This window comes from Callospermophilus lateralis, chromosome 16 (assembly GCF_048772815.1).
Source record: "Callospermophilus lateralis isolate mCalLat2 chromosome 16, mCalLat2.hap1, whole genome shotgun sequence".
NCBI lineage: Eukaryota > Metazoa > Chordata > Mammalia > Rodentia > Sciuridae > Callospermophilus > Callospermophilus lateralis.
Window position 1 is genome coordinate 48,534,008 of NC_135320.1, and position 27,717 is coordinate 48,561,724.

The 27,717-nt window shown below is 37.9% G+C and overlaps 1 protein-coding gene across 2 annotated transcripts in view; it reads left to right on the forward strand.

Moving 5' to 3' along the window:
• Positions 1 to 19,850: 19,850 nt before the first annotated feature.
• Lrrc69 (leucine rich repeat containing 69) overlaps positions 19,851 to 27,717 on the forward strand; it is a 101,209-nt gene continuing 93,342 nt past the window's right edge. Inside the window, exon 1 of one of the 2 annotated variants that reach the window (XM_076836343.1) lies at positions 19,851 to 20,039. In XM_076836343.1, coding sequence (XP_076692458.1) covers positions 19,857 to 20,039 — 183 coding nt within the window. In that variant the 5' untranslated portion in view covers positions 19,851 to 19,856. The remainder of the gene's footprint in view (positions 20,040 to 27,717) is intronic. The other variant, XM_076836342.1, reaches the window with a different exon arrangement.

A 27,717-nucleotide genomic window follows, 5' to 3' on the forward strand; every position in this document is an offset into this window, starting at 1 on the left:
AGCCTTTGTTTTGTCTTCAGATATAACATAACTAAGAATAATGCAATCACAGATTCTTGCATTTAAGGGAGTTGCAATAAATATATGAATACAGCATTATGCCCAGGGTGGAGGGAGATAATACAGTAATCTCCATGGCACTTAGAAACCAGGTAGGAGCTTATTAGAACTTTTTAGAACAATGAAGATTTATTTAGGATGAATGAATTCTTTTAAGATTCACAAGTGTCAAAAAAGAAGATTCGGGAATGGTGGCACAGGCTGTAATCCCAGCAGCTGGTGAGGTTGAGGCAGAATTTCAAGTTCAAAGCCAGCATCAGCAATTTAGTGAGATCCTGTCTCAAAAAGTAAGAAGAGCAGGGGATGTTCCTCATTGGTAGAGTACCCTTGGGTTCAACCCCCAGCACCTCCAGATCCTAAAGAATAAATTTTATTGGTGTGGAAAAATGAAGCATTAAGAAGCTTGTGCACATTGGTGTTGGCAATAAATTGTTAATACAATTCCTGGTATAGGTTGTCATGAACTAGTTGAGGAAGCAGGTCAATTGTTTTTCTGAGACCTTAATTAGTGATTTTACACTTTTAAAAACATTTATTAACCAAATGTGAATGACTTTTTCTCCCTGTTTCTCATTTTTTCCCCCTTTCTCTCCTAGTTTAAGTCTAATTTAAATAGTTGATATTCATTTCATCTTTAAACTCCTGTTTTTTTGAGAGGGGTGAGGAGGGTACTGGGGATTGAACCCAGGAGCTCTCTACTACTGAACTATGTCCTCATTCTTTTTTTTTTTTTTTTTTTTTTTTTTTAAATACTGGGTCTCCTTAAATTACCCAGGCTGGCTTTGAATTTGAGATCCTTCTGCTGCAACCTCCAGAAGTAGCTTAGAGACACAACACCATGCCCAGCTTTTTTTAAATACAAGTTCTAGGAAGTATCACTGTGATGCTTTGGGAACCCACCTTGTTCTCTCATACTTTGTGGGCCTTGTTCAAATGGTAGTTCATACCATTCAGAATTGAATGTTTCAGTCTATCTGCTTTACCTAGCTTAGTTGTCTTCCTGGTCTCAGCTTAAAAAGGATCCCCTGAAGCACACATTCCCTCATGCCTCCCACCTGAGGTAGGTTAGGTATGACAGTCTAATGCATACTTCTTCCTAGTACCTATGTACTTATAATTAGTTACTTTTATTGAACGTTTGTTCTGTTTTTTTCCCCCTAGTCTTTTAAATGCTCATAAACAAGAACTTGTTGACCAATGTCAAAATATTTAGTACATTGCTTAACCTACATTAGGTGCTTAATAAATGTTTATTGACAGTCTTAGGATATTAGGTAGAGAAGAAAGTTTATGACTGAGGAGTTGCCGCTAGGCTGGGAATAGAGAGATGGAAATGACAGAATTGTGCTTCCTCACTAAAGGTCTGTTTTCTAATTTACTTGGATGAATTCTTTAGTTCTGTTGGTCAGTTAAAGGGAGAAAGGGAACCCAAGAGTATTTTCTATTCTAATATAGGTGGAGTATCCCCAGTTTGAAAATCCAAAATTTGAAGTGTCCCCCAAATTCAAAACTTTTGAGTACCAATAAAAATCCACATTATTAACTTTGTTTTATATGCAAAATTATTAAATATATTCTATAAAACGACATTCATGCTATATAAAATCTGTATGAGGTATACATGAAACAATCTTGTGTTTATACTTGAGTCCCATTCCCAAGATATCTCACAATTAGGCAAATATTCCAAAATCTGAAAGAACATGAAATCCAAAATGCTTCCTAACCCAAGCATTTCATATAAGGAAGTCTCAACCTATAGCATTCTACCATTGGTTTATTTTTGTGCATCACTTAGGACAATGTCTGATTTTAGTGAATCTACAAAATATGAGGATCAACCAAAATAAGTATACAGATTTTAAAAAAGTTAAAAGCCTTAGGAGACTGACCATAATGCTTATAGTTGTCTTATTTTAGAATACTCAGGATGACTAATGTAACTTACTGAAATAAATCACTACCTTTCTATAAGGTGCTGAATTAAACAATTCTCTGAATAACGATGACTTATTCTGTTTCTTGCAGTTTCTTTTTTGTCACCCTTCTTTATAATTTCACTCAATACAGTATAAACACGTGGATTAATAAGAATCTAATGCCTGATGAGTTTGATGAACAAAAAATATAACCACATTTTTAAAAGTAGGTTGCTATTTTGGAATCTGCCATTTGTCATTCCTACCCCATGGCCCCTGCTTGAAATTGTAAATGCTTTGTACAATTAGATCAGCTTATCAACAGAGGCACTGTTGATGGTTTGAGTTAGATGAGTTTTTGTAATAGGGGTTTTCCTGTGTGTTATAAAATGTTCAGGAGCATCCCTGGCCTCTAGTCACTAAATGCCACTGGGACCTTCTAGTTTTAAGAACAAAAAATGTTTCCTTGGGGACAAAATTGCCCCCAGTTGAGAACCACTTATTGGATCATATGTTATTGCTAATGATGTTGCAAGGTTCTAAGGAAATTAATTTAGAACAAACTTTGGGCACATTAGTTATTCATCTGCATTTCATGACTTTGACAACTACCTAATGATGGACTTTAGATGAATCATTGAAAAGTTCAGTAGGCTTTAACTTTTTTTTTTTTTTTTCCTTTTCCATATCATCCTCCAGTGTTTATTTGGCTTCTGAGATTACTGGTAGTAGCATTCAGGACAGACTATGTTATGCTGTGATTAACAACTTAAAAATCTTGGGGTCTTATACTAACAAAGAAATATTTCTTGTTTGCTACAGTTTGCAAGTTGGCTGGGCTGTACTCCATGTTTCTACACTCGAGTGCCCAAACTATTGGCATTATCACCCTCAAACTTCTTTAGAAGAGAACATTCTGGAAGGTCTCACTTCAGCAAACAAATCTGGCTTAGAAGAAACATGTCTCATTTCCATTCATTTGCAGCAATCAAACACATGGCCTTGCACACATAGGAAAAGGTCCAGAAGAGCAATCCTTCCATGTGTCCTGAAGTGAAGGAGCTGGAATATTTGATGAACATTATTAAGCATTGTTACATGTGCTGGAAATAGTGGCATTTGGGATCAGACTTACTTGCATCTACATCTTGACCTTGGTGTTTACTAACAAATCTTTCAGAGATCTAGTTGGCTTGTTATAAAATAGGAATAATAATATTTCCCTAATAAAAGAAGTGTAATGATAAATAGGGAAGTTTAGGTAATCCATCTAACATTTTAGTATTGTCTCTATGTGATATTTTTGAGAATAATGGTTACTATTTGAGTGTTTTTGTTTTATTTTTTGGCCTATATGCCACTAGGAGGGAGGCAGAACCATAATAGGACATTAATCTCTTGGAAAACTGAAACTGTCAAGGTGGTTCATAAAGCAGCGCCTTGAGATGCTAGAAAGAGGTGGGGCTTCATTATGGCCATTGGTAGTCAGCACAAAGGAATTTTCAGTAGCTAGTCTGATATGAGACCAAGGAAGTACCAAGGAGTATCTGATAAAATATGGCAAACATTCTTATGGCATATTTTGTTTGGCTTGTGTAGTGATTAAAAAGGAAAAAAATATTAGTAGGTAGCATTTAAGAACAGGGGATTTCACTCAAAAGTCCATATTTCTAGCTTCTCAAAAAAATTTAAAAATATTTTCTCATAGCAACACTCAGCAGGAGCTGAGTACTTGTGGTCTGCTTTGGATGGGATGTGTGTTGTTTCTGTTTACCCACAATCATCTCCTCGTGGTCTGCAAACATATTTCTTGTCTTAAGTAAAAAATGCCCAGTTCCCCAGTCATAATCTTGACATTGTCTTATACAGTCTCCCCTATGTTCCCTGTTTTGGTTTATTCCTTGATAATTAGACTTTGTATGTGTTTAGCTATCTTATTGGTCTTGGTTTTATCTCGGTGTTCAATTTTCTAATCTATTCATTGCTACTTTTTATTTTGATGGGCTTCTTCTAGTTTCTATGTATTTAGTATTTGGTACATATTTCTAAAAAACATAGTGTGCATTTTTTAAGTAGAATCTTGAGAATTTCCTGTAGACAAGGTAATTAAATGCTGGTCTGTAAGCTAGTCTCATTGGCAAAACAACAAAATTTAGTATATAATGGTAAGTTTTCATGAGGCATATTTCAATTTAAATTTACTCATAGGTTATGTTCTTTTAGCAGAGAGATTTAAAATGTTCCTTCTTTTAGGAAATTATGCTGGTAGTAATTGGGAGTGTAGTTTTTGAAATGACCTTACTTAGCAAAATTAAAAGTTGATAACTGTATTTCCCATGAGTCATTTCCTGTTTTTAAAGTCTGAAGCACTAATAGATTTCCAATCTCATAGCCAACATAAGGATTCTTTATGTAACATTTCTGATAGATGCTCACCTACCTGTCGTTTGAACCCTTTAACAAGAGTGCAATTGGATATCTAAAGAATAAGTCAAAGCAGCAATGTATAAAGAAGGGGATAGTGACACAAAGGTGGCAGGTCTTTGGTGTAGTGGGCATGTTAGCACCTTGTTTCGCCAGAGGTAGTGCTTACACACTCTTTAAGAGTGGAGATCTTGATTTAATTGTATATGTGAGATTATACAAGAAAAAACATAACTACCTCTTATTGAGCACTTTGTGCCATCAGTGTGCTTTAGTATGTGGGCTTATGTGCTCTTCACAGAAAGCAGGGGCTGGCATTTTCAACCCTATTTTATAGATAAGGAAATGAGACTTAAAGATATTGAGAATTACTAACTTGAGCCACATGGCTAGTCAGGGTAAGGCTAACCCTAGAAGTCAGACCTTTGAGATTCCAAAGTCTTAATAATCAAACATTCTGTTTCTATATTTTTAAAAAAAAGTATATCAAGAGAAACCAAATTCCCTTCTTTATAACAGGACAGAGAATTTCTACATCAGTTTTCGAGTACATGAAGCATCTGCTTATTTGAAAACTTTTGCCCCAAGTCTCAGACCACACTTTAATCACAAAATAAGCTTGCCAAAACAAATCAAGTAAGTACATTGGTCTCCACCAAACCCATATTTATTAACTCCTGTTCTTCATGAAGTTTTCCAGCTTTTAAAATCCTTTAATTTGTCACAGGGGCCCTGGTTATTGTCAGAATTAGCCAGGTTCTCTTGTATTATAGAGTGTTAATAAATGAAACAAGCCTTCTCTGTGTTATTAAAATTAATGAATGTTTTAACTTTAAAGTCTTTGAGGTTCTAGAATGCTATGTATTTTCACATTCTCACAGTATTTTCTACTTCCAAAGTAGTTTATAATCATTACTTAGCTATTTCCATGCAATCTCAAAGGAATAGATTGCTATTCTTTCTTGTTGTTTCATTGATGAGAAGGGAGATATAGCCAGTTTGACTGATTGACGTAAGTTTACATGATAAGTCACTTACTGTCTGGGTTAGCATCCAATTTTAGGTTCCTAGTTCTGTGCTAAGTTCACAGACTATTATTATTTCAAAAGTGGTGATTTTTCAATTTTCCTGCCAAATGGATTGATTTCTGGTTACTGGGAAAGCTCTGGATGCTGACATTCCACTACTCTATCCAGCAGAGACTTCAGCAATGTTTGCCTTTGCAGACACCAGTCTAGCAGTTGCCTGTCCATGGGGAATGAGTTTTGGATGCAGGTCAAAATGAAATGGCAAACTCTTTTTTTCTTCATCCCTCTTCCTGTATTTCTAATATCTTAATAAACCTGGACCCATGCCACAGCCCTATCCTGTCAAATATTACCCAACTCTCATCTCCACATTTCACATCCTAAATTGTGGTTTATGCTATCTAATGTACCTATGAAAAGAACATTCTAGTAGTCACAGTCTTACCCATGAAATGATCATGGGGTAACATATCATTTCATCTCCATCTTTTTTGTGTTCACAAAAGCCTCATAATGGCTTCTTGTCTTATCCCTTCAACGCTTCCTTTCCATCATGCTACTAAAGTGATTTGCCAGAAATGCAAATCTGACTACTATCTTCCTGTATTGTTTACATGAAAGAAAGTTTCTGTATATTATGTTTGGCACCTTAAAAGACATTTCTGACCCAGTGTGGTGGCACACATCTGAAATGCAGTGGCTTGGGAGGCTGAGGCAGGCGGATTGCAAGTTCAAAGCCAGCCTCAGCAATTTAGTGAGGCCCTAACCAACTTAGAGCAAAACTTAAAAGGGCTGGGGATGTGGCTCAATGGTTGAACACGTAGGTTCAATCCCTGGTACAAAACCAAACAAAACCCACAATACCTTCTGACTGGGAGAGATTGCTCCTCCTGGGAATAGCCATTTCTTAGAGATAGCAAAGGGTACAGCCTGAAGCAGGCCTCTGATACTCAGACTAACTGGTCCTGAGCCTTCCCTCCTCCATCTGGTCCATGTACCCCAGCAGGCAATATTCCTCTGCCTTAATCATCCCAGGGCCAGATGCCAGAGAACTGGGGACCACTCCTTATAGCCCAAAGACAATGGAATTATTCAAACTACCAATCCTGAACTGTTTACCTTGCCCGCTTTATCTTTCCACTAGAAGTCCCGGTAAAGGCTCTGAGACTTTACCTTCTATTCTATGCTATTCTACCTCCTCACCCATGCTGGCCCTTTCCTATGTGGCCCTATGTCATGCTTCCTGTTTCTAAGGATCTAAGTATAAACTTCTTCCTTCTTGACATTCACTTTGATGTCTGTGAGTCTTACCATACCAGATTAAAACAAATCCTAATTATATGTTAATATACTTTCTATCCTAAACTTTCCAGTGGTTCTCCATTCCCTTGGTATGGGATCCATTTTTATGCTATTTAAGGGATGACATTCATGACTAGTCCTGCATATCCCTCCAGTATCACTTCCCCTCACCCCTTTTATTTCTGTCTGTGCTACAATTATTTATATTCCTCCTAACCTCTGAACTTTTTCTTTACATTCTTTTAATTAAATATTTTCCTCTTTTACATTTACTTCATCAACTAGTTAGTTTGTTTTAACCTGTTACGCCAGCACTTAGCCATCAACAGCAGTAAATCATCCTTGAACCAACAGGATCATGCTCTTTGCCACGTTTTTTTTTTGTTTGTTTGTTTTGTTTTACTTATTTAAGCTAGCATTTACTTAATTGTAATGCAGTGTTAGCTTCATGAGAGAAGCCAGCTAGTGTGTACCCTGTGCCTCAGTGCTATAATGGTTTCTGGAATGTAATGGTACTCAATATTTAATAAAAATTGATCTGTTTTCATTTTTACCTTCAATCTAGACATTTAAGCACCTTAAGGACAATGACTTTGTCTTATTTGTATGCATTTGTCCCTCAGACTCTGCAGGGGATTGATTCCAGGACCCCACTTGGATACCGAAGTCTGTGGATGCTCAAGTCCCTTATATAAAATATTGTATTATTTTTATGTAACCTATGCATACCCTCCCATATACTAGATTACTTAAAATACCCAATACAATGAAAATGCTATGTAAATAGTCATTATGACTATATTGTTGGGAATAATGACCCCCAAAATCCTGCACATGGTCAGTGCAAACAGTTATTTTTTTCTAAATACTTGTGATTTCGATGTTTTGAATCTGTGGATGCAAAACCTGCACACACAGAGATGACTACATTATGCATCTTGGACAGTGTCTGACAAATAGTAGTCACTTGATATTTTTAATTTATAGGCCTCTCTCTTTTCTTTTTTCCTATATTTGCATGAACTTTATGTCACAGTTGTACTTCATATGTCATGCTCTTTCAGACATCACCTCAAGCTAAATTGTCATTTCAATTTAATAAACATCTACTGAATACCTGCTCTATGCCAAGCATGCTATTGGAGATTTCCATTCAAATATGGCTTAGTATAGCAGGGAGATATGAAAAGAACAAAATTAGCAATTGGAATTTGTCTAAAGTCCTCTTTAAACATAGATGTAGAAGCAATTCTGCCTGGAGAGAAGGTCACAGTTCCAGGAAAACAGTGTGGAAATATTTGATCATGTTCCTCAAAGGATTAGGAAGTTAGGCAGGTAGATAGGAGGAAAAGTCATATAGGCAAAATAAGCAGCATGAGGAATGGGGTAAATATATCTGATGTCCTTGAGGACTAGCAAGTGGTTTTCTAAGAGCAGAGTACAGGGTTTGTGTAAGGAAATGACATGTGATGTCCCTGGGACTATCCTGTCATAAGTCTTTAGTCTCAATTCAGTAGCTGGTATTTTAATTAATAAGCAATATGAGACACTGCAAAGATTTTCTGTTCACATATAGTAGCAAGATGACTGATGACTAGGAGAGTATAATGGAAGCAGATAAAATGATGAGAGTTTGGAATATGATATTAACAGTGGAAAGAGAAGCAGACAAGTGTGAAGGGTGCTATTGTGGTGGATTTGTGTTGTACCTATTAGCTACCTTGGATTTATCTCAGGATCTTCTTCCCTGAATATTTTCAGACCAATCCTGGATACAGGGGACATTGTGCAAAAAATTTGGAAGCCATATGTAAAGTGACAGCTTGGAAAATCAATGCAATAGGTGCAGAGGCATCAATTGTTAATAACATGCCCTCTGTTGCTGATTTGCTAACTCACTCCTTGGAATGAATTCACAGCTGAGCATGAAGTTTCTTCCCATTTCTGACAACTCTTCTCCTTCGGCTTCTCTGTGTTGAGAGCCACAGCCGAAGGGGCCCCAACAAACTTCCAGCTGCCAGCAAACTTCCAGCTGCCAGCTGATGATTGCCTCACAGCAGCTGCAGCAAACTTCTAGCTGACAACTGATTGGCTCCTCTGGTGATGCTCATTGGGCTGTTTCCCCACCCTTTCAGACCACGGAGCTGCTCATTGGGGGACTTTTTTTGGCTCTGCCCACGCAACCCAGCCAATCAGCCTCAAGAGCAGGAGGAGTTGGGGAGGTGGAGAGGCTTGTGGGAAGCTGGTGGTGGCAGTTGGGCTCTGAAGGTTTTACTGAGAAGCTGTGTGGTTGGGTTTGTGTGTTCTAAAGATAAAGTTCGGTTTTTTTGACAAGTGGCTCCTGAATTGTGCCCAGCCAGACTGCGGCGTCTCTGGATGTTGGGGCAGGCACAGCAGTAGGCACAAAAGCAATAGGCATACATAAGGTCAAATTCCTATAATAAGTACCATATTCCATATAATTTGTTTTTGTTTTACTTTCGGATTGAAATGTGATACAGAATTTGCTGCTACAGCAAAATACCTAAGCCATGTAGCAGTAGTTTTGGGAGTAGGCCTTGAATACAAGTTAGAAGGACCTTGGAGAATCTATTAAAAGGAGACATGTCAGCCGGATGTGGTGGCGCACACCTGTAATCCCAGCTGCTTGTGGGGCTGAGGCAGGAGGATCTCCAGTTCAATGCTAATCTCAGCAAAAGCGAGGCACTCAGTGAGACCCTGTCTCTAAATAAAATACAAAATAAGGCTGAGGATGTGGTTTAGTGGCTGAGGGCTCCTGAATTCAATCCCTGGTAGACCCTTCCCTGCCCCCCAAAAAGAGACATGTCACTAGGAGGCTGTCAGTGAGGGTCTAAAGGAAGGAAAATGTTGGAAGCTAGAAGAAAGGTGATTCATGATACATAGTAGCAGAAAGCTAGCAATGCTGGCAGTATTAACAGTGAAAAATAAAACATTTATTTCATCAACTGGTGCCGCAGTCTCTCGGCTGGGCACAAATCACGAGTCTCCACACAGCTTGTAGATTCAAACAGCAATTCTTTATTCCCGAACTCACACCGGCCGTCTACAAACACGTTCTGGGGGAATCCAGGTTCTCTGCCCAAATCCAATCCGCCCAAATCCACTCCTGCCTAAATCCACTCCGCATGGGCTTCTGTCTCCCAAAATATACTGTCTGACCCTAAGCACTCAAGAGGAACTCAGCAGCAGGATACGCCCTATTCCAAAAGAGGAACACCCTAATCTCCTATTACTAAACCGCCCTATTCTAAAGGGGAAACACCCTACTCTCCTATTATGCTAAACTGCCCTATTCTAAAGGGGGAACACCCTAAACACGGATCCTGCCCTGGTCCTTGAGCAAGGTCACCTTTCAGAAGTCCTTCCACTAGACAGCATGGGAGTAAGCTGGCAAGGAATTTGTCATACCTACTTGGCTGATGGCTCCCAGCATCTCCCCCCTTCTGATTAATTAAACAACAAGTAATGTGGCTTAAGGACAGTGCCTGGTAGGTTGTCCAGTTCAACATATGGCTCTTACCCGTCATCGGAAAACTGACCTTTAGGTAACTGACCTTTAGGCGTCAGCCTCCTGTCTTAGGTTGATACCATTGCAACTGGATCATACCCGTCACTGACTACCGGTCCAGCATACAGCCATACTTGTGGATAGGTCTATGCACCAGTGGGGGGGTGAGGTTCTTTGCCTCACCTCTGTTGGCCCCCAAATTTGGCCTTGATGCCAGTGGGGGAGTGAGGTTAATGTGGCTTAAGGACCGCGCCTGGTAGGTTGTCCAATTCAACATATGGCTCTTACCCGTCATCGGAAAACTGACCTTTAGGTAACTGACCTTTAGGCGTCAGCCTCCTGTCTTAGGTTGATACCATTGCAATTGGATCATACCCGTCACTGACTGCCGGTCCAGCATATAGCCATTGGCCCCCAAATTTAGACCGTCACTAGCAGAAGGGAGGAGGATACAGAAATGCCACGACACCAAGCCAATTGACAGTTCCTTTGGAAAAATTGCATCATTGGTGACACCATCAGCAAAGATCACTGGTGACACCATCAGCAAATATATGCCAGCATTCCCACAATAGCTGCACTAAACGTAGTTACATAGTCCAGGCAAGTTCTGCAAGCGGTTCAAAGTGGAGGAATCTATCAATCTGTCCATCTCCTCCCAAAGTCCGTTGCCTCCCAAAGTAAGTTGGCTCCTTGATTGAGCATACTTGTTGAGTTATATTCATTGGGATGAAGATAGGAATTCTGGCAATGATGCTAAAAAGACATTATCCTGAAAAGAATTATTAAATATAATGAAAAGGAAAGGTGAAAGTAAACAAACAGATCTGTTAACCTACTTAAAAAACAATCCTTAACAGCTGTTTACCTGATTTAAATTAGTAAACAAGCAGATATGTTAAGCACCTTTAAAAACAATCTTTAACGGCTGTTTACCTAATTTAAATTAAGCCATTTAAATCACGTGAATAAAAAAAAATAATAATAATTTGGATCCATTTTCTCATGAGCGCTCCTCATATATGAAATACGCACACACAGACATACAACACAAAACACAAATGTGCAAACAAACATACAACACATAAGATAATAATAAAGGCCTTGTAGCTTTACCTAGGTGAAATCTCCATTGCAATGTTTAAAAACTCTATAGTCAAAAAATAAAACTGATCAGAAAAACATTAAACTAGGTTTGTATGAGCTCAAAAAATAAAAATAGAACCTTATGATGTGGAAAAATGCAATAATAAAATAGATATTGAAAAAAGCATCCTGGTTAATCACTGTTGCAGATGTAAGAATGGCCAAGCTGGAGTTCTGGATATCAGCTGTTATGGATTTGAGTCAAATCATCTTCTTTTCGATCTGTAGAAATCGTTTTAGTTAGTCTTTCTGGAATCCAAATCGGCTGCTGTTCTCCCTGTGGAAACACACAGACAGAGCCCCGACTCCAGACGATTACTGGGTCAGGACCTTTCCATTGTCCTGTTAGAATATCTTTCCAAAGAACTTTAGGCTTATGCACATTTTTTGGATACATATGCCTTTCCGCAGCACTAAGTTCTGATGAATCCAAATTTAAAAAGTTTAGAGTAAAAAGCGTTATTTTAAGTTTATCTTTGGGGGATATATACCCCTTTCCAATTCCCTCTTTTTGCTTTAATAAGTACGTTTTAATAGTTTGATGAGCTCTTTCAACTATGCCTTGTCCCTGTGGATTGTATGGAATTCCTGTTATATGAGTAATACCAAATGATGAGCAAAATTGTTTAAAAGAGGTAGAGGTATAGCCAGGACCGTTATCAGTTTTTAACTGTTTAGGAACGCCCACAGTGGCAAAATTTTGTAAGCAATGAGCTATAACATCTTTAGTTTTTTCTCCGGCATGAAGGGAGCCCATCAAAAATCCGGAAGAAGTATCAACTGTAACATGTAAATATTTTAATTTTCCAAATTCTGGCAAGTGTGTGACGTCCATCTGCCAAATATGGTTAGGTATCAGTCCTCTAGGATTGACTCCAAGATTAACTTGTGGTAAAAAGGTCACACAATTTTGACATTGTTTTATTATATGTCTGGCTTGTTCCTTAGTTATTTTAAAACGCTTTTGTAAAGTATTAGCATTAACATGGAATTTTTTATGAAAATTCGTAGCTTCTTCTAGTGTAGAGAAAATATGTATGTCATGTGTAGTTTTATCTGCTAAATCATTGCCCAAACTAAGGGCTCCAGGCAATCCTGTATGTGCTCTAATATGTCCTATAAAGAATGGATCTTTTCTGTCCCAGATTAGACTTTGTATAGTGGAAAACAAAGAGAAAACAGTAGAAGAAGGGGAAATCCTACCAGCATCTTCAAGAGATACTATAGCATTAACTACATACTGACTATCAGAAAATAAATTAAATACAGAATCTTTAAACATTAAAAAGGCTTGTAATACTGCATTAAGCTCTACCTTTTGAGCTGATTGTTTGGGTACTAAAAATGTAAAAGTTTGATCAGGGGTAACTACTGCTGCTGTACCATTATTTGACCCATCAGTGAATATATTTGGAGCATTCATGATAGGGGTTTTTCTTGTCATTTTTGGAAAAACTACAGGATGCTTAGACCAAAAAGACAACAAAGGATTAGATGGTAAGTGATTATCAAATGAAACATTAGATTTACACATGATTATTGCCCAAGTATTTAACTCATTAACTAACTCATCAATTTGATCCATAGTATATGGAGTAATAATTTTATTGGGAGAAATTCCAAACACTCCCTTCGCTGCTTTTATTCCTTTGAGTATTAATTGTCCTACAGCCTCAGGATACCTAGTAAGAATAGTGTTAGGAGAATAAGATAAATGTATCCACAATAATGGACCTTCTTGCCAAAATACTCCTGTAGGAATATTTTTTGTTGGTAGTACAATAAATAATAAAGGCAAACTTATATCAATTCTATCCAAATGTATATTTTCCATATATGTTTCAATAATTTTCAATGCCTTTCTTGCTTCAGGAGTTAACATGCGAGGTGAGTTTGGATCTGATGGACCTTTTAGAATATCAAATAAAGGTCCCAACTCTCCTGTTGGTATGCCTAGATAAGGCCTTATCCAATTTATGTCTCCCAATAACTTTTGAAAGTCGTTAAGTGACTTGAGTTGATCTACTCGTATTTGAATTTTTGGTGGACGGACCATGGTTGAGGATAATAGAACTCCTAAATAATTAATTGGAAAATTTAATTGTACTTTATCTATTGCTATCTCTAGATTATAATTTTTTAATAAGTTTGTAAGTGTGGCATAACATTCCAGCAATATGTTTTTATCTTTATGTGCCAATAATACATCATCCATATAGTGAAATATTTGTAGTTCAGGATTTTGATTTCTAAGTGGCTGGATTGCTTTATTAACATATATTTGACACATAGTTGGACTGTTAGCCATCCCTTGAGGGAGTACTTTCCATTCATATCTCTGATCAGGACCTTCATGATTTAATGCAGGGATAGTAAATGCAAAACGTGGACTATCCTCGGGATGAATTGGAATTGAAAAAAAACAATCTTTAATATCTATGGCTAAAACATGCCAGGTTTTTGGCAAAGCAGACAATTGAGGAATCCCTGATTGAGCAGGTCCCATAATAAACATCTCATTATTAATGGCTCTTAAATCTTGCAATAATCTCCATTTACCAGATTTCTTTTTAATGACAAAAATGGGAGTATTATGGGGAGATATGGAAGGTTGTATATGTCCTTCCGCTAATTGTTGTTTGACCAGATCATGGGCTACTTGTATCTTTTCTTTAGTCAGGGGCCACTGAGGAACCCACACTGGTCTTTCTGATTTCCAAGTAATTTTGATTGTCTCAGTGGCCCTTTCTGAAAATCCAACCCATGTCTGTCTGTTCCTTGATCTATTTGAATTGGTGCTGCTATACCTTGTCCTTGTTTTCCTAATCTTTTTTCTTTCCTAAAACCTTGTCTAGCCCTAGTAGTGGGCGCATTAGGATTGATGTTATTTGTTAATGTCAAACCTAATTGATCTAGGACATCTCGTCCCCATAAATTTATAGGAAGATGATCCAATACATAGGGCTGTATAGTTCCCTCACAACCTTCAGGATCCTTCCAATCTAATATCATTGCACTTCTATGGGGATTAGTAGCCACTCCTAGGCCTCGAAGTGTTTGAGTGGCTTGTTGTAATGGCCAATGTTTTGGCCATTCCTTACTAGATATGATGCTAAGGTCTGCACCTGTGTCCAGTAGCCCATTAAAGTCGTGTCCTTGAATATTTAGTTTTAACATTGGGCGAGAATCTAAATTTAAAGACAACATAGCCCAATCTACACCTGTGGAGCCTAATCCCCTGGAACCTCTTTTTACACTATGACTAGGAAATTTATTATGTAGGCTGGGTATTATTAACAACTGTGCTATTCTGTCTCCAGGTGAAATTACTGATATACCTCTTGGAGAACTAGCTATAATTTTTATTTCACCTACATAATCGGGATCAATTACCCCGGGACTTATCATAAGTCCTTTTAATGTAGATGAACTACGTCCCAATAATAAGCCTACTGTCCCTTGGGGAAGAGGTCCTTTTATTCCTGTGGGAATGATTTGAACTCCCATCTCTGGAGTTAGTACTGCTCTGGCAGAGGCGCAGATGTCCAACCCTGCGCTCCCTCGGGTTTGTCTGATGAGGGATTTAATGGACAATGTGTCCTGGGCACTACTCTGATGGTGTTGCTGGGTTCCTCCACTGCCCCGTATATTTGTGGTTGTGGGCCCCGGAGCATTGGGCCCGGCTGTCCGTTTTTTGGCAACGGAGCCTGATGCCTTTCTCCACGGTATCGTGGGTAAATACCTGGTCCTTTTCCGTTTTTTGGTAAGGGAGTACCCTCTATGGTAGTTTGAGAACGGCATTCATTAGCCCAATGTCTCCCTCTACGGCATCGTGGGCAAATACCCGGTATTCTATTTCTTTGATACCTAGTTTTGTTAAATCCTCCTCCTATGGGGCAACTCCTTTTAAAATGTCCTGTTTGTTCACAATCATAGCATGTTTTTGGCCTGGTATCTAAAGCCTGTTGTACTGCAGCTGCCAAGACTTGCCCTTGTTCATTAATATCTCTACATAATTTAATATATGTGTTTAAATCTTCATGTCTCCATGGTCTAATAACCTCTCTGCAGCAACGATTTGCTTGGTCATAAGCCAGTTGTTTTATTAATGGCATTGCTTGTTCCGTATCCCCAAAAATTTTGGCAGCCGTTTGAATTAGCCTATCTACAAAGTCAGCGTAAGGTTCATTAGCTCTCTGTATTACCTTAGATAGCTGACCTTGTAAATCTCCATGTCCTTGTAAAGTCTTCCATGCCCTAACTGCGTCTGCAGCAATTTGTGCATATATAGCAGGATCATATTCAATTTGTTGCCGCTGACCCTCATAAGGTCCTTTTCCTAGCAACATTTCTAAATTTCTTTGAGGGTAACCGGCTGCTGCATTTCTCCTAGCTGTCTCTGCACAAAATTCCTCATTGGCAACCTTCCATAACAAATATTGTCCTCCATTTAGCACAGATTTACACATGCTAGCCCAATCTGCTGGCGTCATGTCCAAGTTAGTAATGGACTCGACCATGCTCACCGTGAAGGGAGCTTGGGGACCATAGGTTGTTACAGCCTCTTTTAACTGCTTCACTGTTTTAAAATCTAAAGCACGGTGAATTCGCTGCCCTCCTACCTGTTCAAGTACAGGGCATGCTAATCTTTGAGGTCCTGTCTCAGGATTCCATTTATCAACTACGGGGTTTGAGGGCCACTCAGCTGTCTCTATCGGTGGGGCTGTTGGTTGAATTAAACCCTCTTGTGATAAAACGGAGTTAGTAACAGCCTCCTGTTGTGGCCTTTTTCCTAACAACCCCTTTTCCTTTAAATTTTCTTCCTCTGTCTGACTAGCTGGAGAGACCTTCTCTTTTGCTTGATCTAAAGTGTCTTTCACCATGTTCTGAACCTCTAACAATTTACTTAACATCTTTTCAGTTTGTTTTAATCTACTATAAAGATAACGCAACCCAATAAGATAACACAAAACAAAACCGAAACTGAATGAAGCAAAAACAGAATAAAAAATCGTTGTATCAATTTTCTCTTCCTCAGGGCCGACAAACTTCAAACCTTTAGTCAACCATTTTTTCCAGTTTGCCTGAGAAATTTCTAGGGATAGGCAGCTTGAAAGAAAAACAAAATAAATCAAAAGAAGAACACATTGTTTTCTGAAATGGTCACCCATTCTCTCGCCTTCCCTCAGGGGCGAGCAATTTCACTTACCTCCAAGTTTCAGACGTTCCCCGTACGGGCCACCAGATGCCGCAGTCTCTCGGCTGGGCACAAATCACGAGTCTCCACACAGCTTGTAGATTCAAACAGCAATTCTTTATTCCCGAACTCACACCGGCAGTCTACAAACACGTTCTGGGGGAATCCAGGTTCTCTGCCCAAATCCAATCCGCCCAAATCCACTCCTGCCTAAATCCACTCCGCATGGGCTTCTGTCTCCCAAAATATACTGTCTGACCCTAAGCACTCAAGAGGAACTCAGCAGCAGGATACGCCCTATTCCAAAAGAGGAACACCCTAATCTCCTATTACTAAACCGCCCTATTCTAAAGGGGAAACACCCTACTCTCCTATTATGCTAAACTGCCCTATTCTAAAGGGGGAACACCCTAAACACGGATCCTGCCCTGGTCCTTGAGCAAGGTCACCTTTCAGAAGTCCTTCCACTAGACAGCATGGGAGTAAGCTGGCAAGGAATTTGTCATACCTACTTGGCTGATGGCTCCCAGCAAACTGGATGATAGCTAAGGAGCTTTCTGGGCAGAATGTTGAAAGTGCTCTTAAGAATCTTTTAGCTGGAGCTGGGGTTGTGGCTCAGTGGTAGAGTGCCTGCTTAGCATGCAGGAGGCACTGGGTTCAATCCTTAGCATCATATAAATGTAAAATAAAGATATTGTGACCGCCTAAAACTTAAGAATAAAAACTTTAAAAAAAGAATCTTCTAGCTGCCTATAGTAAAAGATAAGAGGAGAGAGGTGAGCATAGGAAGAATTGTTAAATATAAAGGAGCCGTTCTTTAGTATTGAAAAGTGTTTTAGTTAGCTTTTGCATTGCTGTGACTAAAATATCCAACAAGAAAAATTTAGAAGAGGAAAAGTTTATTTGGTGCTTACTGTTGTAGATGTCTTAATCCATATGCAGCCGATTCCATTGCTCTGGGTCCAAAGTGAGGCAGTATATCATGGGGAAAGGACCCAGGGGAGAAAAAGGGCTTAGCTCATGGCAAGGTCAGGAAGGGGGAGGCAGGGAAGATGCAGGACCTAACTCCTCTAGCCACATCGCACCTGCGTATAGTTGCTATCTATTCAGTCCGTTCAAATGAGGACAGACTGATTAGATTATAGCTCTCATCTAATCATTTTATCTCTGCATATTCCTGCACTAGCAGGAGCTTTTGGGGGAGACACCTCATATTTAAACCACAACAAAAAGCAAAAACTGTTATAGGTTCAGCAATTGAATGGAAAACAGAATCAGTCTGGAGTGGCCTCTACCCACTTAAGACAGTTAACACATAGCCAGTGGTGGTTAGTGTCAGCTGAGGTACTAGCATTACAACACCACTTTAGAGGAGATGGGTGTTAAGGGAGGTTTTCTTGTGTGTGTGTGTGTGTGTGTGTGTGTATGTGTGTTTAATGAAGATATGGTTTTGTTTAGATATAATAATTTGATTCTTATAAAACTATATTTGAAAGATCAATTTGGAAGAACAGTAATGAGGTAGCTGAAAATTGTTTTATCTGTCCTCCTTATAACTGAAAGTCACTATTAATCAGTACCTGTTATTTTTACTGCTAGGATAATGACGTTTGTATGATGTCACTATAAATTTAATGTTGTTGAATAAATGAATAAAGTGATTCCTGAATACCAAAGGAACAGTTGAATTGTGATCAGAATACTTTCAAGATGGAATATATTTTACAATGTTTACATTTTTGGAAATTAGCAATCTAAATATATATATATCCCTAAATACCTCCAGGTCTCCTCCTATCTGCTGTAGCTCCCCCATCCTTCTTTTTGTTTTTTTTTAAATGTACACAATAATAACAAAACTAGCTTCATGAGCTTCTACATACCTCTTACTCAGCCTTGATAATTGTCAATGTTTTCTCAATCTTGTTCAATCTGTTCTGGACACTTGTTTTTCCCTTGGGCAATTTTAAGAAAATCCAAGACATCATCTCATTCCACCTGAAAATTTCAGTATGCATTTCTAAATGTTAAATCCATTTAAACTAAGTGATACACCTTTTCATTATTACAGAAAACCAGATTAATAATTCCTATTACCTAATACACAGTCCATGAATAAGTTTCCTTTATTGACTCCAAGATATTTTTATTCAAATCAGGATTCAGCCCAGGTCTGACATTGCATCTGGCTGTTATTTGTCTTACGTTTCATTTTTTTCATAGAAGTTTTCTCTCTTTTTATTGAAATCATTGATTTGTTGGTGAAACCTTGTGCCATTGACCCTATAAAATTTTCCATGTTCTAGATTTAACTGAATGCTTTCCTGAAAAGAACTTTAATATGCAGTCTAGAAAATGGGTAATCAGATCTTGAAGCCATGATTATATTCAGGTTCAATTTCTTTCTTTTAGGCAAGAAAATTTATTTGATGGTACTGGGTACTTTTTATTACATCCTACATAGAATTTATAACATGTGATTGCCCCAGTTTTAATGATGACTAAAATTGATTAGTTAAATTATTAACTTGGTTCCTTCCTTATAAAGTCTCTTAGCAACCTTTCATTGAATACTTTTAGCATTCAATTTGATTTTTGCATAGATTCTTTATTGCTTTAGAAACTTGCAAAAATAGTTAATCTTCTAAAGCTACTTTCCTTTTGTATTTATTAGCTTAAATTTTCTATGAATAAAAGCTTTATTAATTATTAGATTATGCTGATGCAGTTTATACTAGAAGAGCAGAATAAAGCTTAATTTCTTCCTCCTTATCAATTTCATATTGAGTTAGCAACTTCCAGTGTGATTAATGAGTTTCTTTAAAAAAAAAATACCATTTTGAACTCTTTAGATTTTAATATGGTTTGATGTGTTTCAATCCACTCTAATTTTTTCCTCCCCAGATCTTCAATATTTTTCATCTTAAACTAGTGGAGCTCTCAGAACTTGGCTCCTGTGTCCTTTTGATGTGATCTCATTCGTCTTTGATAACATCTTTGTCTCTGGCCTAAGGTATTCAAGGTTTATCTTGCACATTTCCTGCCCCAAACCTGAATCAGCTATTTTCCCTCTCTGCCTTTTCTATAGGAAACCATCCAGTGCCTCCCACCTTCACCAGGGAGGATCTCAGAATGTTTCTGTTTCTATGACACATCAATTCTATAGTTAAAGATTCTAAAGATGAATAATAAAGAACTCTAATCTTTGATGTGACATTACTTTCTTTATTTTCTACTTCTCTTCAAAGATCATGACTGAGAGATTGTTAATAAGAGCAATAAAGGGTCACGGACAAACTCAGATCGTTACTTTGAATGGGAAAAAGATAAGAAAGATGCCCTCAACCTTAGAACTATTGCCTGACCTGAAGAATCTATGTCTTCAAAATAACCTAATCTCCAAAGTGTGCCCTGAGATAAGCACCTTGACTCAGGTGAGGAATCAGGTGTCTTTGGGTTGAGGGTGGAAATAGGAAGAGAGACAGAACAATAAGACTTTGATCTATGATGACATAGCTCTCTGGAGACTTAGTGTGGAGTGTTGTTGGAGAGGCATCAGAAGGTTTTCTTGCTTAGGGAATTACACATGGTAGGGAGGGGAGATGTTTCAATTTATTCATGTGCTCTTTGGCCCACATCTGGAATCAGGGGATTAGGTCTCTCTACCACACTCATCTTTCTGGAGGCTGTCATCTGGAAAAGGGCTAGAAGCCTGGGTCTGCTCTCTACCTTGGGGGCTCACATCTGGAAACAGGTTTGAGGATCCAGGAGAGGCTGTTCACCCCGAGGATGGTCCTTAAGCTTTTACAGAAGAAATGAAGAGACATTTAGGATGTAGAAAGGGAGTTCCTTTTCAATTTCCTGGAGCAGGTCAAAACTTTGAAATGGAGCATTGGCAAGGGATAGGAAGGAGGGGACATTCATTTCTTCTGAAATAGTCTTTAAAAGAAGGTTAATATTTTAAATAAGGAATGCCCTTCTTAAAGAGCAACAATCGACATGAATGAATCCCAGATGCTTGTGTTAAACATTTCTGTGTAACAATGTGAATCTCCAGCTGCGAAAAATCTTGAGGTTGAGAGAAGGCCAGGGATATTAATGTTGTTTTTTCTTTTTGTTCACTTCTAAACTGTCATCATTGCCAAAAGAACGTATAAGCAGCTACGTCGTTTTAGCTCACTGATCTTTGAGTTCCAAAAACTAAATATCTTCTTATCTTCACTCTGCCTCATTACCTTTTTAGGTTTAAAAAAGTTATTTGAGCTTGTTATCGTGGTTGTATCTTTACAAGAAATAGGGTAATGTTCACAAATTCCTCCCTTGGGTAGTAACTTCAAATAGCACATTTCTAAGGCAACAAGGATTTGAGCTTTTCTAATGAGTAGATGAATTTCTATGCAAAAGAATTTAAGGTTTGACTAAGCCATGATTGGATTCGCTCTCTTTGCTTGAATTTATTTCTGTTGTAATAATACTGTACATTGTTTCAAGAAAATCAAATTCTAAAAAAAAAGCTTAACTTAAAAAAACTCTTTTGTGCCACCCTCCCTTATACCCAATGGTAACCTCTACAAAGAATCACCTTTAATTCTTTTTTCTTGACTTAACCCATTTTAGATATCACTCTTCTTATTTTTTTATGATGTGTGTTATTTACATTCCATTCAGTTATAACCCTGACCAAATCTTTATTTTGCCTCTTGGAGAATTCTAAACTGTATATTGTTATTAAACAAATATCGTTCAGATGGAGTCAATCTACCGTGATTATATTTTCTTTAGATAACCATTTTGTTCTCTTGGAGTTTTTAATTGCCTTTCCTTTCCCTTTATACATTTGCCTTAACACGGCCTCATTTAATCTCAAACCAGTCATGTTAGATACTTTATCAATGCTCTCTTCCCCAGTAGTTTCCATTCTTTATCCTCCTGCCCCAATATGAGTTGATTGCCATCTAGGTTTGCTGTCACTGTCAAGACAGGACACCCCTTTGGTACCTGTGTTGAAAATAAATCATGGTTGGATCCCATTCCTCCAGTGTTGAAGATTGAACACCTGAGAAATGCTGAAGCAAAAGCAAGAAGTTTTATTTAAAGGAGGGAAGTGGGTGGGTGGGGGGGAGGAGCTCCTTTGTAGAGGAGGGGGTCCAAAGCTGGTGCCCCCGGAGTGAGGGTATCCTACCCCTTTTATAGATTTCAGATTTCCTTTCTTCTCATGCCCCCTCCTTCTCTTATCTTTCCTCAATGACCAAAAAGTTGAGTAACCAAAGGTGGGAAAGGGACTGTCCAGGGGTACAAGCAGGAAGGGAGCCACCCAGGGGATATTCATTAACAACTCCTTGCAGGGAGGAACAATTTCTTGAAGGCAGATAACCTTGGCAACAGGTTGGAGGAGGTGGAAGTCTCTGGAGGTATTAGCATTTTATTTCCTTTTGAATCAGCCTCCATCTTCATGACCCATTTTCATGACCTCTATAAAGAATCACCTTTAATTCTTTTTTCTTGACTTACCATTTATTACCTATATTGACTGTCTTTTTGCCCTGATTGGACTGATGGTTTACTGCCCTCCTGTTTGGACCCATGGTTTTTCTGTATTCCATATTATCCCCATATTCTTTTTGTTTTGTTTTTTAGTGGTAATTCTGTAAATATCATCTTAGTCTGGGTATGTGATGGTTTTTTTTTAATCTTTTTCATACCTGAAAGTGTCTGTATTCTTATTAAATATGGAAAATGACAAATCCTCAAAATAGTGAGCCCTGGGGGAATGAAAAGGAAAGCATACATTGAGAGCACTGGTCCTTTCCCAATACATTCTTTCTGGGTGATAAAACAAAACATGGGGAAGAGGTGTCCATAAAACTTAGAAAAGCAGTCTCTGGGAAGAGGCCAAAGCATTAATCCTTCTGTAAACAAATCCTTTCCAGATATCAACCACCCAAGGCCCTCCATTAGGTCCAATAAGATGAATCCCAGAGCCTGACTGCTGACCCTAGACTCCCTCCCATTTTGCCCAGTAAAACAGACCTCCAATTTTTGAGTGCCCAAACTGACATGCTCGTTAATTAAGTCACCTCTCAGTATAACCTACGTAAGCCCATTCCCCGCCTTTGTTCAGGAAAGTGGGTCCATTCCTGTTTGTGTGATCCCATTTCTGAATAAAGGCTGAAATGATCTGTGAAGCTTGCATCTGGCCTGGTCTCTTTGATCTAGCAAATCTTTCTTACATTTGATTAATAGTTTTTTAGTAAAGACTTATATGTTCTAAAATACACTTTGGGGGTGGTAGTGGTACAAGAGTCTGATTGATTGCCTATAGCATTGTCTTCATTTTGTGACTTCTTTGGTGCTTCTTTCCTCATTATGTCTACTATTCCCGAGTAACCCTAAGTTTTGACTTCAATTTACTCTCTCTCAATTTCTTCAAGAAGAAACTGGATCAATTCTTCTTCTTATCATTATTTTTTGGGGGGTGGGGATACTGGGGATTGAACTCAGGGACACTCAACCTCTGAGCCACATCTGCAACCCTATTTTGTATTTTATTTAGAGACAAGGTCTCACTGAGTTATTTAGCGCCTGGCTTTTGCTGATGCTGGCTTTGAATTTTCCATCCTCTAGCCTCAGCCTCCCAAGTCACGGGGATTACAGGCATGGACCACTATGCCTGGCTCAACTCTTATTTTTAAAGAAGAAATCACACTGCTACAAATTCAACTGATTTGAAACTTGGCTACTTTTGGTCATCTTTAAAGAGCTTTACAAGGTTGATTCAGGCTAATGGCATTAAGCAATTTAACTGTTCATGAACTACTAGCTTTTCTTAAAGACTAGTATTTTTTTCTTAAAAAACGAGTAGTTTTTTTCAAAGATTGTGGAATTTTGAAAGTCAAAACAAAACTTTGTAATGGAAGTTCTAGAAGCAACTAAAAAGAATGTACAGGAAATACTTGAAGAATGGATATAGATTTTTGACACAATTCAGAAATATTTCTCAGCCATGAACTGCTAATAAAAAGGGCGAGAGAGAGAGAGAGAGAGAGAGAGAGAGAGAGAGAGTGTGAGAGAGAGAGAGAGAGAGAAAGAGAGAGAGAGAGATTGAAAATAAGAGGACTGAATAAGAGTTTGGAAGTGCTGCGATATAGAAGTGTTGCAATAACTGTACTGGTTCAGCCACTTTTTAGTTAAATAGAAAGCAGTTAATCTCTATGGGTCTTGCCAACCTAAGGAACATACAGAGAAAGATTCTCCAAAGATTAGCACATTTATTTGGAACTAGTAGAATACTGCAATATAAATATATGTGACATGGTAAACTATGTGTGTGTTCAAAGAGGTTGAGACAAGGGGAAATTTTTAAAGGCAAAATGAGGAGGATTATGTAAATTACTTTGATAGAATAATGCTGGGTAACAAGGTTTGTGACAAATTTGAGAAGACGACTCCTGAATAGGAGTTCTGGCAGAAGTATTCTCCTGCAAGGCTGTGGTTCTGGTGGTCTTTTATCAATGGTTGTTGTTATCAAGCACCCTATAAACATAATTCTCTCCTTCGTAATCTCCCAGCTCCATTATTGTTGTTGTTGTTATTATTATTATTATTATTATTATTATTAATATTTTGTTTGGGCTTCACAAATTAACTCCATTTTGATTCTGACTCCTTTTACAACCTCAATTTCTGCCTTCATTTATTCAGTCCACAACAGTATTGAGCACCTGGAAACTGGTAATTCAGCAGTGAGCAAAACATGGAAATCCTGCCTTCACAGGATTTACTTCTCATCAGAAGAGTTATAGGAAACAACCAATTAGGAGGTGAGGGGATGATTAGAACTCAGGAGAAAAACAAAGCAGGGGAAAGGAGTGGGGCTTGTGGTATCCTCTGAAATGTTGAATGACCTGTGATGAAAAGTGTCCTTGTGGTCTTTATAACCTGGGATATATATGCTATACTTCAGTAAATATAACAATCCTTATTGTAATGTTTTTCCGTATAAAATCCACAATGTAATTTTCAAAAGTTAGTTTGAATTCTTTCTTGCATTGCTGTAAGTTATACACTTCGTCAATAATGATTTTAAAACTATCCATCCATCCACTACTTTTGTTGATATTGTGCTTGTCTTTTACTACCTTTTCTTTAATCATCATAGGAATTCCAGTTTACTATAGTTTGGGGATTATATTAGATGTCAATATCTATAAAGCTCCATAGCTGGCACCTGGGAACTTTTCAATATATTTTTGTTGCTAATATAATTGATTGTTACCATTAGGATGTAACCAACAACCATGATAAAAATGAAGGGGTTTAGTTCTTTGGAGAATTCCAATTCTCTCTCTTCTTTTATATATATATGTGTGTGTGTGTGTGCGAGTGTGTGCGCACACACATGTGTATACATATGTTTATATTAGTTGTTGATAGACCTTCTTTTATTTATTTGGTGCCAGGAATGGAACCCAGTGTCTCACATGTGCCATGCAAGTGCGCCACTGCTGAGCCAGAGCCCAGCCCCTCTCTGTCTTCTTTTTGATATTTTTGTTTTTGTTTTGTTTGTTAATTTGACTGATGAAGCTCTGAAAAATTCTAATCACTTGTAATGACTAGGAAAAAAAGGGTTAAAAGGGTTAATTTTTTATAATTGATGATGATTTTTGTTCTATCCTTCACAGAATGCAGTGTATTAAGATAGTCTTGATAATTCTTTGGTTCCTAAAACAAGCATACCACTTTTACATTTCTGCACTCACAAGCCAATAGAATAACATCAATCACTTATTGAGAGCCAGATACCAGAGCAGGAGATCCTCATTCATTTTATGTAATCCTGCGAGGGAATTGCTACCCTCCAGCTGTTATTAAAAGTATTGTTCAGGAAGAGGTTAAGTCACATGTCAAAGGTCACCTAACCAGTGAATACATTTATAAAATGAGGTTTCTTCTGAGGTTGTTTTCAGCTCTATTATTTTGTTAGTCTATATATTTAGTGTGAAATTTATCAGAGTATGGTTTTCAATCTACAGTTCTTAAAAAAAAATAAAATAAGAATCAAGTTGACTGAAGATGGCCAGCTTGGACACTATGTGGAATTGTCCTTGTTTGTGTACACATTTTTTTATCAACTGTATCCCATTTACTTCCTTATGTTTAACCTGGTCCTGAGAATATAGGTGCGAGAAAACTGTTGCTTCTCCTTCATGTTTAGGGATTAAATCAAATGTTAATATATATAAAACTCCATAGCTAGCACATGGAACTTTCAATACATTTTAGTTACTATTATAATTGGTATTACCATTATGATGTAACTAACAATAATGAAAAAAAAAAAAAAAACAGGGGAGGGTCTTTAATGAATATAGATCTTCCTTCTCCTCTTGCCCTCTTTTTGCTAATTTGACTAGTGAAGATCTGGAAAAGTTCAATTACCTGTAGAGACAGGAAAAAAATGAGTTGATTTCTTATAATTTATGCTGAATGTATTTAGCTTATTATTGTTGAAATGTTGAGATGTCAATAATTTATAAATAAATACTATATGAATTTTGAGGGCAAAACTGTCTTGTTTCTAGTGCCTGGCACCTAGTAAGCCATGTATTGTCATCTCAAGTGGAATGCAATGAAAGCAATTTTCAAAGTCCAACTTAAATGAACACCATACTCTTATGATTATGGAATCATCTAGGAAAACGTTTTCTTAAAGGCAAATAAGACATCATTTTAAAGTCCCCAAAGAAACAAACTGCTATCATGTCTAATTGTGTTAGCATTGTTGAAACGCATCACAAGGTTCCATGTCAGTGTGGCAATGTTCCCCTTAAACTGCTCACATGAGTGGTTGCCTGGGACAAACCCTGGTCTGCCATAGCTTTTTATTTGACCATAAACAATTGACAGTAAATAAGACCAACTCAAAGCAGAGTTGAATAGCTTATAAATTTGTTATTGTGTCCCCAGTCTCTCCATTTCGTATGTTTACTGTTCTTATCACCCCAACCCAATTAATTTTGTTCATTCATTCATATAATTAATAACTAGTTATATATGCCTGCAGTAGTCTAGGTACTCTGCTAGGTAGTGACAATATAAAAAGGAACAAAACATCCATGCGTCCCTGTTCTCAGGTTTAGTTAGGAAAGACAATAAATATATAGATAAATGTAAAATTGTAATTGCAAAAAGTGTTATGAAAGACAATTGCTTTATGCTATTTGAGTCTCTAGTCAGAGAAGTCAGAGAATTTGATCCTGTGGAAGTGCTAAAATAATGAAGGAGAGAGTTATATAGAGGACTAGGAGAAGGATGATGGTAGATAGATTTTCCCTCGTTGGGCATTGAGTCTCACTTTCAATCCTACCTAAACAGAGAGGATCTGATATTATTTATACCATTTATCAGCATCAGGTCTTTCTTTTCTCTTGTCCAATTCACTGAAAACCTCTTCTTTCTCCATCATCTATATGAAAACCTCTTCTTTTCTAAGCCTGGCTATCAAAGAAGGGATTCATTATCCTGGTTTATTGTATCCTGTTTTGGTACAGGGATACCTAGTGAGTTCCTTTTTTCCAAGCTACTTTCATTCCTTCCTTCATCTGCTTCTATGCTCAGGCTTGCACTAAGACTTCTGTACTCCTACTGAGACTTTAACTTCTTAATGGTATGGTATTGCTCCAGAGTGATGTCAAACAACCCCATAAACTATCTGAAAAGGAAATCAAGAAGACAATTCCACTCACAATAAAATACTTAGGAATAAGCTTAACCATAGAGGTTGTTTTAGCCAGATTTGCATCTTTGTATCCAAAAGACCTGACAAGAACAACTTAGAGGAAGAAAAGTCTCTTTTTGCTCATGGTTTTATAGGTTCAGTCCATAGTCAGCCAACTCCATTGGCTCTGGGTCCAAAGTGTGGCAGAATGTCATGGTGGGTGGGCATGGTGAAGGAAAAAATGCTCAGAGACATCTCCTCTCACTAGGGACAAAATGTAAATCCCAAAGGCATGCCCCTCACAACATTCTTCCTGCAGTCACACCCTTCCCGCCTACAGTTACCACTCAGTTAATCCATATCAGTTGATTAATCCATGAATTAGGTTACACTTC